The 14,469-nt window shown below is 45.3% G+C and overlaps 1 protein-coding gene across 2 annotated transcripts in view; it reads left to right on the forward strand.

Moving 5' to 3' along the window:
* Positions 1-14,368, forward strand: part of LOC146252089 (adenylate cyclase type 6-like) — a 23,249-nt gene extending 8,881 nt beyond the window's left edge. For both annotated transcript variants that reach the window (XM_084679996.1, XM_084679997.1), the window contains 21 exons: positions 6,105-6,254; positions 6,339-6,460; positions 7,014-7,125; positions 7,445-7,572; positions 7,681-7,839; positions 7,932-8,073; positions 8,202-8,330; positions 8,465-8,493; positions 8,674-8,821; positions 8,924-9,021; positions 9,119-9,206; positions 9,311-9,427; positions 9,536-9,694; positions 9,842-10,017; positions 10,112-10,135; positions 10,242-10,271; positions 10,357-10,489; positions 10,670-10,933; positions 11,097-11,301; positions 11,404-11,528; positions 11,665-14,368. In XM_084679996.1, the coding sequence (XP_084536122.1) occupies positions 6,105-6,254; positions 6,339-6,460; positions 7,014-7,125; positions 7,445-7,572; positions 7,681-7,839; positions 7,932-8,073; positions 8,202-8,330; positions 8,465-8,493; positions 8,674-8,821; positions 8,924-9,021; positions 9,119-9,206; positions 9,311-9,427; positions 9,536-9,694; positions 9,842-10,017; positions 10,112-10,135; positions 10,242-10,271; positions 10,357-10,489; positions 10,670-10,933; positions 11,097-11,301; positions 11,404-11,528; positions 11,665-11,793 (2,667 nt within the window). In that variant the 3' untranslated portion in view covers positions 11,794-14,368. The remainder of the gene's footprint in view (positions 1-6,104; positions 6,255-6,338; positions 6,461-7,013; positions 7,126-7,444; positions 7,573-7,680; positions 7,840-7,931; positions 8,074-8,201; positions 8,331-8,464; positions 8,494-8,673; positions 8,822-8,923; positions 9,022-9,118; positions 9,207-9,310; positions 9,428-9,535; positions 9,695-9,841; positions 10,018-10,111; positions 10,136-10,241; positions 10,272-10,356; positions 10,490-10,669; positions 10,934-11,096; positions 11,302-11,403; positions 11,529-11,664) is intronic.
* The last annotated feature ends 101 nt before the right edge of the window (positions 14,369-14,469 follow it).

Genomic DNA, 14,469 nt, shown 5'->3' on the forward strand with positions numbered 1-14,469 from the left:
TTGTTAGTTCTTGCACAGACAGCTGCTTCAGAGACTTTGCAGTGGCCTCTTATCAGCTGTGGGCCTATAAGCTTCACAGAGAAGGAATTATAGTTTTAGAATCATTTCTGAGAATGACTGGTGGAAAAAACAACAACTAACCAATCACGTGTCTACCTCAGTGCTTCAGTTCAGTCGGTCCAGCGGTTGCCACGGAAACAACTACGACTCCAGCAGTCAAGACCCAGTAGGCTGTTGGTATACACAGTTTAGTAAATGTTGCTTTTCAGTCAAGGGAAAAAACAGGACATCAGTTTAAAGAGGATTTTGTCCCCTGTCCATTATAAGCTTGTAAATGTATGCATATCCAGGATGCCTTAGTCATTTGAACTGTACAAAAATGCCACTGAGTACTGCTTCTATCACTAGAAATACCTGTAGCTGTTTGATTTCCCTTCTGCAATTGAAAGAAGACAGTTTAGAATGGATGGATGGCTTGGGGAGGACATTTATTTGGTGGGGGTGATGTGTGTGTGTGTGTGTGTGGGGGGGGGGGGGGCGGGGGGAGAAGGATGTTGTTTGCCAGTTGTCTGGTTCAGAGAAGCTTATCTCTGGTCAGCTAGCTGTGCCGTGCCGGTTTTTGATCCTTCCTGGGGGATTGTTCAAGCACACAGTATTTGTAGGCCTTGAGGAATGAGAACCATGTTTCAAAGAAGGATGGCTGTTGTTAGCCTTGGTGACTTGGTAACCTTGGTTCAAATGGTTTGATGTGTGCCTTTGGAAGTCTTGGGTTTTCAACCTGTACCGCATGGGGCATACATACCTACATAACAGTACAAATAAAATCTTCTCTGGACTATTGAGTGAGTCCGGCCGGGTGACTGAGGCAGTTAGTGAAAGCTTGAGGTAGTGCAGTGGGACAGTGCACTTGTTGACAGACAGACAGACAGACAGACAGACAGTAGAAGGCTGAGTGACTGGTTGGGCAGGGCAGGGCAGGGCAGGGTCTGTCTCCCTATCTGACCATCCAGCTCTGGCTATTTCAGATAAGGGCAGGGAGAACTGTGTAGACATGGGCTCAGGCTGAGCACACAAACCCAGCAGCTGTCTGCTGGTCGGCCTGGTTCCACACACAAGGCACTGAGGGAGCGGTACGACTGGCGAGGGGGTGGAGCGAAAGAAAACCTAATGAGGAATAAAAACAGATGAGAGATAAAGCGATTGTGGAATTAGGCTAGAAAACGCACACAAAGACAGAGAGAGACAGACAGAGAGAAAGAGAGAAAATAAGGCATGACCTTTACCTAAGGAAATTATCCATAGGAGGGGTATTTTTGTCATGAGTTCAGCACAGTCATTCTTTTTTGGGTACAAGAGTATGTTTTATAGACTGATGTAACACAGATGTTTTAAGGACTTTCAGATGCTTTTTAAAGGCCAGTTGCTTCAACTGTACTCTCTCTGGCACCATTTCAACGAGATCCCAACAGTCATTGCTCCCACTGGGAAAACGGCTTATAAATTCACTGCTGCTCTGCTCCACTCCACATCCTGTTCTGTCCGGCTAAATGATCTTTTCCCAAGCCAGTGCTAAATGTCTTTATCTATGTATAGAAATAACCTCAAGAGTACAGAATTATGTACAGTCCTGTTGCTAAGCCACAGAGGATCCTTCAATCAGCACATACAGCATGTCAGGGGTCCATATTAGGAAATCATTGGTGATTTTTGAAGATGTAGTACAGTATATGGGTACTATTATAGAACAATACAAGCATTTAAACTCCACTCCAAAATTACATTCTGAATGGCAAGAATTACGCTTCAGGAGGATTTGGTGTCGTTCCTTCTAATGTGTTCTAATGTTCCAATTCTACTAGCAGCAGTTCTTGGCTTTCAGAGGCGTCCAGGCTTTCGACCCCCTCCCCCCTCCTGCAGGTCCCCTGGTCTGCACCCTCGCTGAACCCCGGGAGAGAGATGGCAGGTTTTGGAGGGAGCTTGTGGAATGTGGCTGATGGCTGCTAAGTGAAAGCAGTGCTAGCGTCTCTGTCAGTCTCAGGGTGGAAGGTTTTGACTGAAGCAACATCAGGGGCTAGTGTTAACTAGCTCCTGATAATTCCACTGGTCATGGCTTTTTGGATCATTTTTGCATTTAAAAGCACGTGTTAATAATATTTTCTTGGTATGGGTTTCATTATCTAAACAACAACATCCTAATGCTTGAAGAGCAACGCGAGACCTGGACGTGAATACAATGGAAGAGGGTGTGAGGTGTAATGTTCTGAGGTACAATCTGAAGAGTCAAAGAATACAACTGGGCCCTGGTCTCTCTCCTCCTCTTTCTCACAATGTGTTCTGCATGAGACAAGTGCAGCATGAGACATGCACTCGACCATAGTTTGATGTAAGATATCAGTTTGACTTTGTCTGACATGAAGACAACAAATGTGCTCCTGTTGGCCATAACAAGACTTACTTGATGGCGTGTCCCCACACTTACTGTGTTATACTTTCACCTGGGCGTCTAGTCTTTTGATGAACTAGTGAGATTTAGGTACAGTAGTCGTCAAGTTAGGCCACTTGTCCCTCTCCCTCTTTTGTCCACATTCTCTCTTTCTCCCTCTGTCCCAGATCCTTCTTTAGCTCTGTGGAAGTGACACATTTAGAAGGTCCCTGACAGCCTTAAAAGACAATGTTTAGAGACTCAGTCCAGACCACAGACTTCCTGCTAAAGTAAATGACTGGAGAGCTAAATCAATCTTAAAGTAGCACAAATTATAAATAAACTGCCTGAATATTCCATTAGCTCTCCTTCATTCTCTAGGCCTCCAGCTTGACAATAAAAGCTTCGAGGTCTGTGAACATGTGTGTTGCAGGAAGAGGAGGTTGAGCGAGAGCCCGCCCCTTGCTTCCCTGCTAGATGGGGGGGGTAAGGTCTGGGGTGGGTAAGGTCTGGGGGGGGGTAAGGTCTGGGGGGGGTAAGGTCTGGGGTCTGTAAGGTCTGGGGTCTGTAAGGTCTGGGGGGGGTAAGGTCTGGGGGGGGTAAGGTCTGGGGGGGGGGGTAAGGTCTGGGGGGGGGTAAGGTCTGGGGTCTGTAAGGTCTGGGGTGGGTAAGGTCTGGGGGGGGGGTAAGGTCTGGGGGGGTAAGGTCTGGGGTCTGTAAGGTCTGGGGTCTGTAAGGTCTGGGGGGGGGGTAAGGTCTGGGGGGGGTAAGGTCTGGGTTGGGTAAGGTCTGCGGGGGTAAGGTCTGGGGTGGGTAAGGTCTGGGGGGGGGGTAAGGTCTGGGGGGGTAAGGTCTGGGGTCTGTAAGGTCTGGGGGGGGGTAAGGTCTGGGGGGGGTAAGGTCTGGGTTGGGTAAGGTCTGGGGTCTGTAAGGTCTGGGTTGGGTAAGGTCTGGGGGGGGTAAGGTCTGGGGTGGGTAAGGTCTGCGGGGGTAAGGTCTGGGGTGGGTAAGGTCTGGGGTCTGTAAGGTCTGGGGTGGGTAAGTTCTGGGGTCTGTAAGGTCTGGGTTGGGTAAGGTCTGGGGGGGTTAAGGTCTGGGGTCTGTAAGGTCTGGGGTCTGTAAGGTCAGGGGTCTGTAAGGTCAGGGGTCGGTAAGGTCAGGGGTGGGTAAGGTCAGGGGTCTGTAAGGTCAGGGGTGGGTAAGGTCTGGGGTGGGTAAGGTAGAGAGCCCCCTCCTCTGTTTAGGGTGGGTGCTGGGAGGAGAAAGATGCTACAATCATTTAATTGAAGATGCCATTCAATCAAACACAGTAACCAGATTTGTCTCACAGAGAACATTGGTCCTGGGATTTTAATCAGAAACCCAGTTACCGGAAGACTCAAATACCATTTACTTGTCATTTCTTTAGCTCTATAATCATTTGGTCATTTATTGATTGAGTCTGTGTATCTTCTCTAAGCTTTTGGTGGTTTATTGTGTGATAAATGCATTTTAATCTATGCTGCCTGTGCTGTTGTTATTTTGTCTGTGTAGATCAGGGACGGCTCTTACATAAATCCATTTTGATATGAGGGATTAGACCTCGACAGAAAGCCTGTCATATCATTCCAGCAAGGGAAATGAGGACTGACTATTTCTGATTTCAGAACTGTGATACAATGGGTTGTCCTGACAATAGACTTTGGCCCCGGGGCATAGCCGCCTGCAGTGCTACACAGTTCAGTTATTTTGTACATCCTCTGGCCACTGCTTTGAGGCCACCTCCTAAACAACTGGTGCTGAACCAGGAACAGGAAAAACAAAGTAGATAACAGGATACATACAGCCACAGATCCAGGCACAGTTGGAAGGTAGGGCTACAAGGAGAGATAAGGCTAGAGGTAGGCCTAATGGTGGAACTCTAGGTACAGGAAGGCCTCCACAGGTAGAGTTAGTGGACTTTTGAGTGCTGTAATGCATAAATACAGGACCTGACTGTGTACTATGTAAACCTGCTAGCCCTCTCCTTCTTGAGAAAAGCAAGCAATTATGTTTAGACCATGATCCCAGGCATATGCAGTGAGCGTGATACGAAAACTCGCACACACAAGCTGAAATTCTCACAATAAGCATGTGTAAATACACACACATACGTGCTCACTACTTTGTCTATACACATATGCAGACAGTAGACGTTCACCTGCAAACACTCACTCATACACACAATAATAGCAGGTTTCTCTCTGGTCTCTGGCCTGTTTTTGCTTGAACAGTGAGAGTAATGTAAACAGAGCTGTGCGCTTGGAGCCATCTGCCTAATGTCACTGTGGCCCATATATTTCTCTCTCTCTCCCTTTCTCTCTTGCCTTGCAACTCTATGCTCTCTCTCTCTCCCTCAGCACCACTTCCTTCCTGTCCTTAACAACCTTCTGTCTACCGTTTTATCAGTGTTGTCCATAATGCTACCCCGAGCCTGTCCTCTCAGTCCACTGTTGATTATCTGTGTCCTATTGCTGCTCCCGATGTTCTGCTATCTCTCTCACCTCCAGTCACCTTTACTCTCATCGCTTCTGCCTTGGTCCACGTTCAGTCCTTCCCTCACTTCAGTTATTTGCTTTTTTTTGGTGATTGATATAAAGGGCTGATTTCATACCTCAGTCTTCACGTTCATTCATCTAAAAATACCCCCCCCCCCCCCACACACACACACACACACACGTCCAGTCCCAACAGTTCTGTCCTAACTGGTAGTAGCATTATCTTGGTAGGACAGCTTGTATGTAACAATATGGTTACTGGAATGCAAGTCATGATGTTGGGGGGGTAATCTCTATTGGCGTTCTTATTCCTGTCCAGTGAGGGTACATCTGCAACCTGTTGGAGGCACAGAAACCTGTCAGACCAGGAGGTTTGACATGTCTGAATGGAAGAACTCAAACAGTGAAGTAGACCGTGAGGTGTAAGACTGAGGAAACATGTTAGTTATTTGGTTTCTACAAGATGACAGCGGGAGTAGTTCTGGAATGACCCTGGTGAACCCCCTTTGCTTGATCGTTACATTTCTCATTTCTGGCTAATTTAGGGTCTGATACAGGATGTGACATCACTGCTTGCTCTTGGCTTGTGCTAAGCCTGTGTTTGCTGGCCAGAAGCTGCCTCTGGAGCGGAGCATTCTCCTCTCAGGCTGTAAACAAGAACACGTCTTTAAAGGAAATGTCCCAGCGAAGGGTCAAAGGGCAACAGCCCTTCCCACGATGCAGCAGGGGACACGGTGTGGACTGTCCAGGATGTCCCAGAGCAGGACACATAAAAACCCATCTTTGTTTCAAGATAAAGCCTTTCAAACGCAGCTGGAAAACATATTAGTTGGTCAACGGACTGTCAATATCAAAGGGGAAAAAAATTATACCACAAATAGGATTGTGTCCCTTACAGCGGATGCTTATACTATCACTGTTTCTGTGTGTGTGTGTGCGTGTGTGTGTATCTGTCCAAATGTGTGTGTTTTTAAGTGTGTGTGTGTGAGGGAGAGAGTAAGGATTGTAACCGTTTGACTGTATTCACTTACTCTCAGTACTGTTCATCCATGAGAAATATGGTTTGACTCCACTCTGCCCCCTGGCCAGAGGTCTTAGCTTTGCACATAAAATGACTCTTAGTTTGGTTTTGAAGTAAGTCAGATGTTTTCTCCTCTGTCCATCAGGTGAGTGCCAACGTGCTGATCTTCTTGTGCACCAACATCATTGGCATCTGTACCCACTACCCTGCTGAGGTTTCCCAGAGACAGGCCTTCCAGGAGACCAGGGGCTATATCCAGGCCAGACTGCACCTGCAGAGGGAGAACCAACAGCAGGTACACACACACACATTCACACTCACACACATACACTATGTTTAAGTAGCAGATACTGACCATATCTGTTTTGTTTTACTTTAGGAGCGCCTGTTGCTGTCTGTGTTGCCAAGGCATGTTGCTATGGAGATGAAGGCTGACATTAACGCAAAGAAAGAAGACATGATGTTTCATAAGATCTACATCCAGAAGCACGACAACGTTAGGTCAGAACATTACTCATGAGGGAATCCTTAGTTACAAATGGCCACACTATAAACCAGGCCTGTAGACATAGGACCATAATACAATCACATAGTAACCATCTATTACCCTCAGAAAACAGTCAGCATTTATTTCTGTGGCATACTATATCTACATTCTCTTGCAGATAAACACACTCACACACAGACACTCACACACAGACACTCACACACACACACACACACACACACACACACACACACACACACACACACACACACACACACACTTGGCAGAAAGCAGGCTAATTAACACTAGTGAGGGAATACTTAATCACTAGCAGCCAAGATAATACCCCAAAGATAGGATGCTCCAGCCCAAATTCCCTAACAAACTCTCTCTCTCTCTCTTTCTCTCACACACACACACAAATACAAAAAACACATTCTCTCTTCCATATGCTCCATATGTTTAGTTTTGTCTTCCTTTCGGTCTTCCTTTTCTGTCTGTCTCAGTCTGAAAATAATTCTGATCAGTAACTGATCATTAATAATGAATACTCTTTTTTTTTTACAGTATTCTGTTTGCAGACATTGAGGGCTTCACCAGCCTGGCCTCTCAATGCACTGCTCAAGAGTTAGTCATGACACTCAATGAGCTTTTTGCTCGCTTCGACAAGCTGGCATCGGTAAGCAGACGGGGAATCTTTGTTCTTCTCTCTCTCTCTCTCTCTCTCTCTCTCTCTCTCTCTCTCTCTCTCTCAATAAGTATGTGAATGTATACAATCAGTACATTTAAAGACACTTCCAATTGTGTGAAAAAGATGGAAAAAATGTATCCAATTGTGTAGAAAAATATGTAAGTTGACTCTTTTTCTGATTGGGCATTTTCTACTTCCTGCTGTCTCTCACTTCACTCCTCTCTTTTATTCATCCTCTCCCCTTACAGTGGATTATTTGTTCTTATTTAGTTTCACACTTTTTTGATAACTGTTTGGCCCCTCTCAGGAGAACCACTGTCTGCGTATCAAGATCCTGGGGGATTGTTACTACTGTGTGTCTGGGCTGCCCGAGCCCCGGGCCGACCACGCTCACTGCTGTGTGGAAATGGGCGTCGACATGATAGAGGCCATCTCGTAAGTGGTGCTACTGTGTTTATGAGTGTGTGTCTGTGTGTGTAAGCACACATTTGGGTCTTCAAATGGAGGAGTGATTTTACACCTCCTGTGTGTGTGCTTCGGCAGGCTGGTGCGAGAGGTGACCGGGGTCAACGTGAACATGCGCGTGGGCATCCACAGCGGGCGTGTGCACTGCGGGGTGCTGGGACTCAGGAAGTGGCAGTTTGACGTATGGTCCAATGATGTCACGCTAGCCAACCACATGGAGGCCGGGGGCAAAGCAGGGTGAGAAGTTGAAGCACAAATCAACACCTACACACTTTGACACTTTGTGTTACACAAACATGTAATACAAACCTGGCTGTGGCCCTCCTCAGACGTATTCACATCACCAAGGCCACTCTGCAGTACCTGAACGGGGACTATGAGGTGGAGCCAGGCTTCGGAGGCGAGAGGAACGCCTACCTGAAGGAGAACAACATTGAGACCTTTCTGGTGCTGGGCTGCAGCCAAAAACGGGTGAGTAGAATCCCACTACTACTCGTCACATACACTGAAATGAGAACGGCTGTTAGACCTGAGCAAGTGTCCAACCTGCGAACGTGTCAGTAAGTAAAGCTGTCTGTTTTCTGTATGTGTGCCTACAGAAAGACGAGAAGGCCATGATGGCTAAGATGCAGCGGACACGGGCCAACTCCAACGAGGGTCTGATGCCTCGCTGGGTGCCTGACAGATCCTTCTCCAGGACCAAGGACTCCAAAGTCTTCAGACAGATGGTCAGACCCTTCTCAAGTCATTCAAACCAACTGAATTCATACTGAACATTTTATACATTTTATCCAACTAGTGTCCTGAGTGTCCTAGTATATCTTTGTTGTATCTAATCCCAACATCTATCTGTCCCCCACAGGGAATTGATGAGACATCTAGCAAAGACAAGTATGTATTTATTTTGACAGTAACAGTCATTGTGTTCCGTTTGAGAGATATTGAATAACAACATACTACATATTAAATGCAATTTGTCACAATGTAGCTTTTCTGGCTCAACTCTATGTCTTATAACTTTAGAACTTTATCTGTTATACTATTTCTGTCTTTTCACTCTTTCCCGTGTAGCCGCGGCATTCAGGAGGCAATGAACCCAGAGGATGAGGTGGATGAGTTCCTGGGACGAGCCATTGACGCCCGCAGCATCGACCAGCTAAGGAAAGACCATGTCAAGAAGTTCTTGCTCACCTTCCAGACCCCTAGCCTGGAGAAAAAGGTTGGCCTACAATTCCCAGGCTGCCCTGGGGTACCACTACATGGGTTATAAGCAGCCTATATAGGAACATGTGTTATCTGATATACGTGTCTCAATTTATAGTATTCAAAGAAGGTGGATGATCGTTTCGGGGGATATGTGGCCTGCACTCTACTGGTCTTTTGTTTCATCTCCTTCATTCAGATTGTCATCTTTCCACAGTAAGTGACATGCACACCCCCCCCCCCTCCCACCTACACACACACACACACACACAGATGTATGCCACTTTGACTATTCTTGCATTCCCTCTTGCAGTACACCAGTCATGCTGGGAATCTACATCAGTATCTTCATCATCCTTGCCAACATCCTCTTCATCTGTGCCATATACTCTTGCATAAAGGTGAGAGACTCAATTATACAGACACATTTTATATACCTCCACATTCAGAAATACAGTGTGAATACTGCACTCTGACGTGCTCCACCCATTTGACTGTCTTTTAGCTTTTTCCAGCTGCCATGCAGACAGTGTCAAAGAAGATTGTCCAGTCCCGCACCAAGAGCACACTTGTCGGGGTGTTCACTATCATCCTTGTCTTCATCTCTGCCTTTGTCAACATGGTAAGATTATACATACTAGATTACGATCATAAGAACACACACACACAATAATTCATTCACACACCCACACACTGAGTAACTTCTCTGTGTTCTCCCCTGGGGCTGTAGTTTGCCTGTGACACAGAAAGCTTGGCGGAGTGCGTTGCCCGGAAGCTAAACACCTCTGTTGCCATGGTGACGCCCTGTCTAATCCACAGCTTGAACGTGTCTGTGGATGGGGGTCTGGAGATGTGCCCTAGCAATGGCCCCTCCTGCCCCTTCCCAGAGGTAGGCATGTGCCCCTGAACAAACGCCTATCACCGGGCTGCACGGTCAACACTCACATATCTCAGCTCATTCATCCAAAACTGATGAGCTGGAGGAACATGAATCTATCATGAAGCCTGCTGCTGTGTTTCTCTGTGTGTGTTTCAGTACTTCAGCTACAGTGTGCTGCTGACGCTGCTAGCCTGCTCAGTGTTCCTGCAGATCAGCAGCATTGGCAAGCTGGCCCTCATGCTACTGATCCAGCTCACCTTCCTGCTGCTGGTGGAGTGGCCACAGGTGGCGCTGTTCGACAACGCCGACCTCTTTGTCACCTCCAATGCCATGTGAGTACCGCCCTCTGGGAGACACTTCATCGCCTACATGTCTTACGCTTGATTACCAAGGATCATGATCAAATCTTTGCAATTTCCCTTCTAGTGATTTCAGTGAAGCTACTCAGCGGTAAGAATCCTAAATCATCTCAGCTTTCGAATTGAGTTCATTCTTATCTTTGTTGAATATACAGCATGTTTCCTAATGTGTGTGCTAACCATGTTCCTATTCTCAGGTCCAGTTTCAATGAAACTACAGACCAGTGGTAAGTTATACCAGGATATAACAAGAACATTTGATTTATTATTCAATTTTCTTTCCTCTCTGACATCATTTCTGTTTCTCTGTAGCCCATTCAGTGAGACCAAAGTGTCCCTGAGGGTCATGACCCCAGTGATCCTAACAGTGTTTGTGCTGGCGCTGTACCTGCACGCCCAGCAGGTGGAGTCCACAGCACGCCTCGATTTCCTCTGGAAACTACAGGTACCAGTAGCTAGAAGGCGCCACACACCATGCACTCCACAACTCTTCTCTGTATGACTCCCCCACCGCAGACTCCACACAAAAATGACTCAAAACACTAAACACATGATCTAGTAGTGTGTGCCGGCTGTCATAATGAGGTCACAGCCGTGTTAATGTTCTCTATGTTCTGGCCCTCAGGCCACTGAGGAGAAGGAGGAGATGGAGGAGCTGCAGGCCTACAACCGTCGCCTCCTTCACAACATCCTGCCCAAGGACGTGGCCGCCCACTTCCTGGCGCGCGAACGCCGCAACGACGAGCTGTACTACCAGTCGTGCGAGTGCGTGGCCGTCATGTTCGCCTCCATCAGCAACTTCTCCGAGTTCTACGTGGAGCTGGAGGCCAACAACGAGGGGGTGGAGTGTCTCCGGCTGCTTAACGAGATCATCGCTGACTTTGACGAGGTGAGCCAGACAGGGAGGATGCAGGGGAGAGTGTGGCAGGCTCTGTAAGATCAGGCCGTTTGTCATTTTAGGACATTTAGTAGATTTGCAGGCTGTTATGTGTTCATACATAGCTGTCCTAACCTCATACAGTAACTCTGGCCTGTGTGTTTCTTTTTTTTAGATCATCAGTGAGGAGAAGTTCCGTCAGCTGGAGAAGATCAAGACCATCGGCTCCACCTACATGGCCGCCTCCGGCCTCAACGACTCCACCTATGACCGCGAGGGCCGCTCCCACATCCTGGCCCTGGCTGACTACGCTATGCGCCTCAGGGAGCAGATGAAGTACATCAACGAGCACTCATTCAACAACTTCCAGATGAAGATAGGTGAGGGGAGAGGCCTACAGAATAAGTGCTCTTCTAAACTGTCTATAGTCAAATTGTTGATATAGGTGACGGCAAGCTGTTTTATGTTTTTTTTGTTCCCAGGTCTGAACATTGGGCCAGTGGTTGCCGGGGTAATTGGTGCTCGGAAACCACAGTATGATATCTGGGGGAATACCGTCAACGTGGCCAGTCGTATGGACAGCACAGGAGTCCCCGATCGCATTCAGGTGTGGACTTTTTGAATCAATTTATACTGTTGGCGCCTTATTTTTTTGTCCAAAAAGCAGGGTTCTGTTTGACTCAGTTATGCAGTTACCTGGCAACCCTCTTGATAACAAATTATATATTTGTAACTGTTCTCAGGTGACCACAGATCTACACCAGGTGCTTGAAGATAAAGGGTACATACTTGAGTGTCGTGGAGTTGTGAAGGTCAAAGGTAAAGGGGAAATGACAACCTACTTCCTGAATGAAGGACCACCCAACAGTTAGCAGCCATGGCCACTGTAGCTGGGAAGATTCCCACTGCAAGGACAGCACCACTGAGGGAGGACTCGCATCGCAAACCAATGGCTAACAACGAACAATGCCATCTCAAGAAAACTGAGCAAAGAAGAAAAGACTTTGAGACTCCAGGACTTCAGAAGGAAAATGTTATTGCTGAGAAGGAAAGGGATGTGTGACACAGCCAGGTCTTGGCCCACATACAGTACACATTAAAGGACAAGTGATTTTCTCTTGTCTAGCCTCTCTCTCAGGCTACTTGAAAGATGCAAAGTCTGTTTATTTAAACAAAGCCTTTAGCCTGTGTCAAAAGAAGATAAACGCTGTACAAAAGGCTACTTTTTTGACTTATTTTGTGTGATTTTTTCAGTCATTTTTATTTCATGAGAATTATGAAGCAGGTACTCATGTTTTATTTCTAGATTACTTATTTATTTTGAACTAGATGTTTTGTGCAAAAAGTCCTTTATAAAAAAGTGTGAATACATACGTGCACAAATATCCAGTTTATTACACGTTTATAAGTGTGTATGTACATGCATATTTGTGTGTGTATGAATATGTGTTTAAATTGAGAAGGAAAATATTGACCAAAGACCAAAGTATTTACTAAAAACTAGGCAAGACATGTCTGTTAGGTTCTCACAAAAGTCTGCAGTGATCAGTGATCACCAACTCAATCTGTTACACGGCAAACAGTACCCTTCTTACAGTGCTGCCAGCAGAGTTGCAGAGTTTGAACAAAATACGTCAAATTACTTTTTCAGTTATCTGGCACAGTACAGTATATTGTCAACAGCTTCTCCAGGATTATTCTCTGTCTCTTTCATTTTTGAAGAGAAAATTAGAAGTCTTTATTCAGCTCAGCTCTCAGGGGACAGGATATAGCATTTGTACCCTGGATTTGACCCCGCCCACCATAAGAGGCAGGAGATACAGTAGCTTCTTTGACTATGTTAATTTATTTTGAAATGCTCCGCCCCTTTCTGCAATTTTTTGGGGGGCAAACAGAAATGAGGGACTCTGAACCAGGAGGTTTCCGGTACCATCTATCTAGGGAAGCCGTGGCAATGAAAACAGTGGTACCAGACCAACTCACAGGTCTGAATCGCTAGAGTCTTTTCTAAAGAAAGAAAGATATATATATAGATATATGTATATGTATATATATATATATATATATATATATATATATATATATATATATATATATACATACATATATATATATACACAGTATATACATAGCATATATACATATTTAAATATATATGTACAGATGGAGAGATAATGACTGAATACTGTGCTTTGTAATTTTGAAGGGGCATAACTATTTTCACTGTGAGGTTTATATGATACGACAAACTGCTTTCTTGCCAAACCTAACTGCTCTAAAGCATGTCTGATTGTGGTATCCTGTTTTTATTTATGTTTGTTTGTTTTAACGTTGGGTATTTTGTATGACCTCTGTATCCATCATTTGTATATTCTTATAGTTGTTATTATTATTCTGATTCTGGTTAATTAATATGCTTATTATAATGATTCCATTCCAATGATAAGGAACAAAGACCAGCACGCTTTCATGTAAAATGCCAGACCTAAGCTCAAGCTCATTGGTACCAACTGATCAACTGCAGCCAAGCCCTCTTCTGTCTCCTTGCCATTAAGTGACCAGTTAACACATGCAGTATACAGATTACCCACAATACCGTTTACCCAGAACACACAGCTGCAGTATTACACATCTCAGTCAAGTAGGTGCTGATGCCTTCCTTTTCAGGGTGCACACCTATCCTGAGATACCGAGCATTGATACCTCTACAGTTGTCTCCTACTATGAGAACTGGACTGGAAAGAATACAATCATGAAATGCCTGATTGTTCTGTATTCAATTCAGTGCTTACAGGGGACTGGGAAAAAAATCCCTGCTTTATGATTTGATTGCCTTAATAGAACAAATCACACAGCAGGAAAATGAGCAATGCCTGATCCTCTGATCAGCCCAGACAGTAAGAAAGACATGAAGGAGGAGAAGGTGGTTTGTGAAATCATTTCAAACCTTCTCCCACCACCTTATAACAACCCCAGTCAGAAGCAACTTGTCATCCAGTACCCTGGTTGACAGTGGCAACGTACAGTTGATCATGTTTGTACCAAAGCCAGCTCATGCAGCCTTGTGCTATTGGGAACGCCAGGGAACAGTCATGGGTGACGGTCAGAGATATGACCAATGAAGAGCAATTCACATAGTTAAGCAAAATCTTAGAATGAACATGTTTTTTCATGACAATGTGCATTGTATTGATTCTATTTCCTGTTCTGTCTTTGGAGTTGGGTAGATGGCTGACTCTAGGGGTGTTTCTGGAAACAGAGGAGAGTTGTTCTAGAACTACAGAGTGTTCTGCTCAGGCCAGATGAATCCTATCCTTTTATTTTTATTTGTTTGTATTTTCCCTGTTGAAAGATTTTAAAAGGGGACTGTTGAAGTATATGAAGAGTTGAGGACTATGACAAAGAGAAATATGACATTTCCCCTTGAAAAATAAAAGATCAATGGCTGTTTGATTGTATTTTTGTGGTAATATTATTTGGTTTAGTATTAATATCTGACTGTTTAATAACATGTATTATGGATTATTAACACAGCAATACTAGTCAAT

The sequence above is a fragment of the Hypomesus nipponensis genome, chromosome 18, assembly GCF_054491055.1.
Source record: "Hypomesus nipponensis isolate SF chromosome 18, ASM5449105v1, whole genome shotgun sequence".
NCBI classification, from domain to species: domain Eukaryota; kingdom Metazoa; phylum Chordata; class Actinopteri; order Osmeriformes; family Osmeridae; genus Hypomesus; species Hypomesus nipponensis.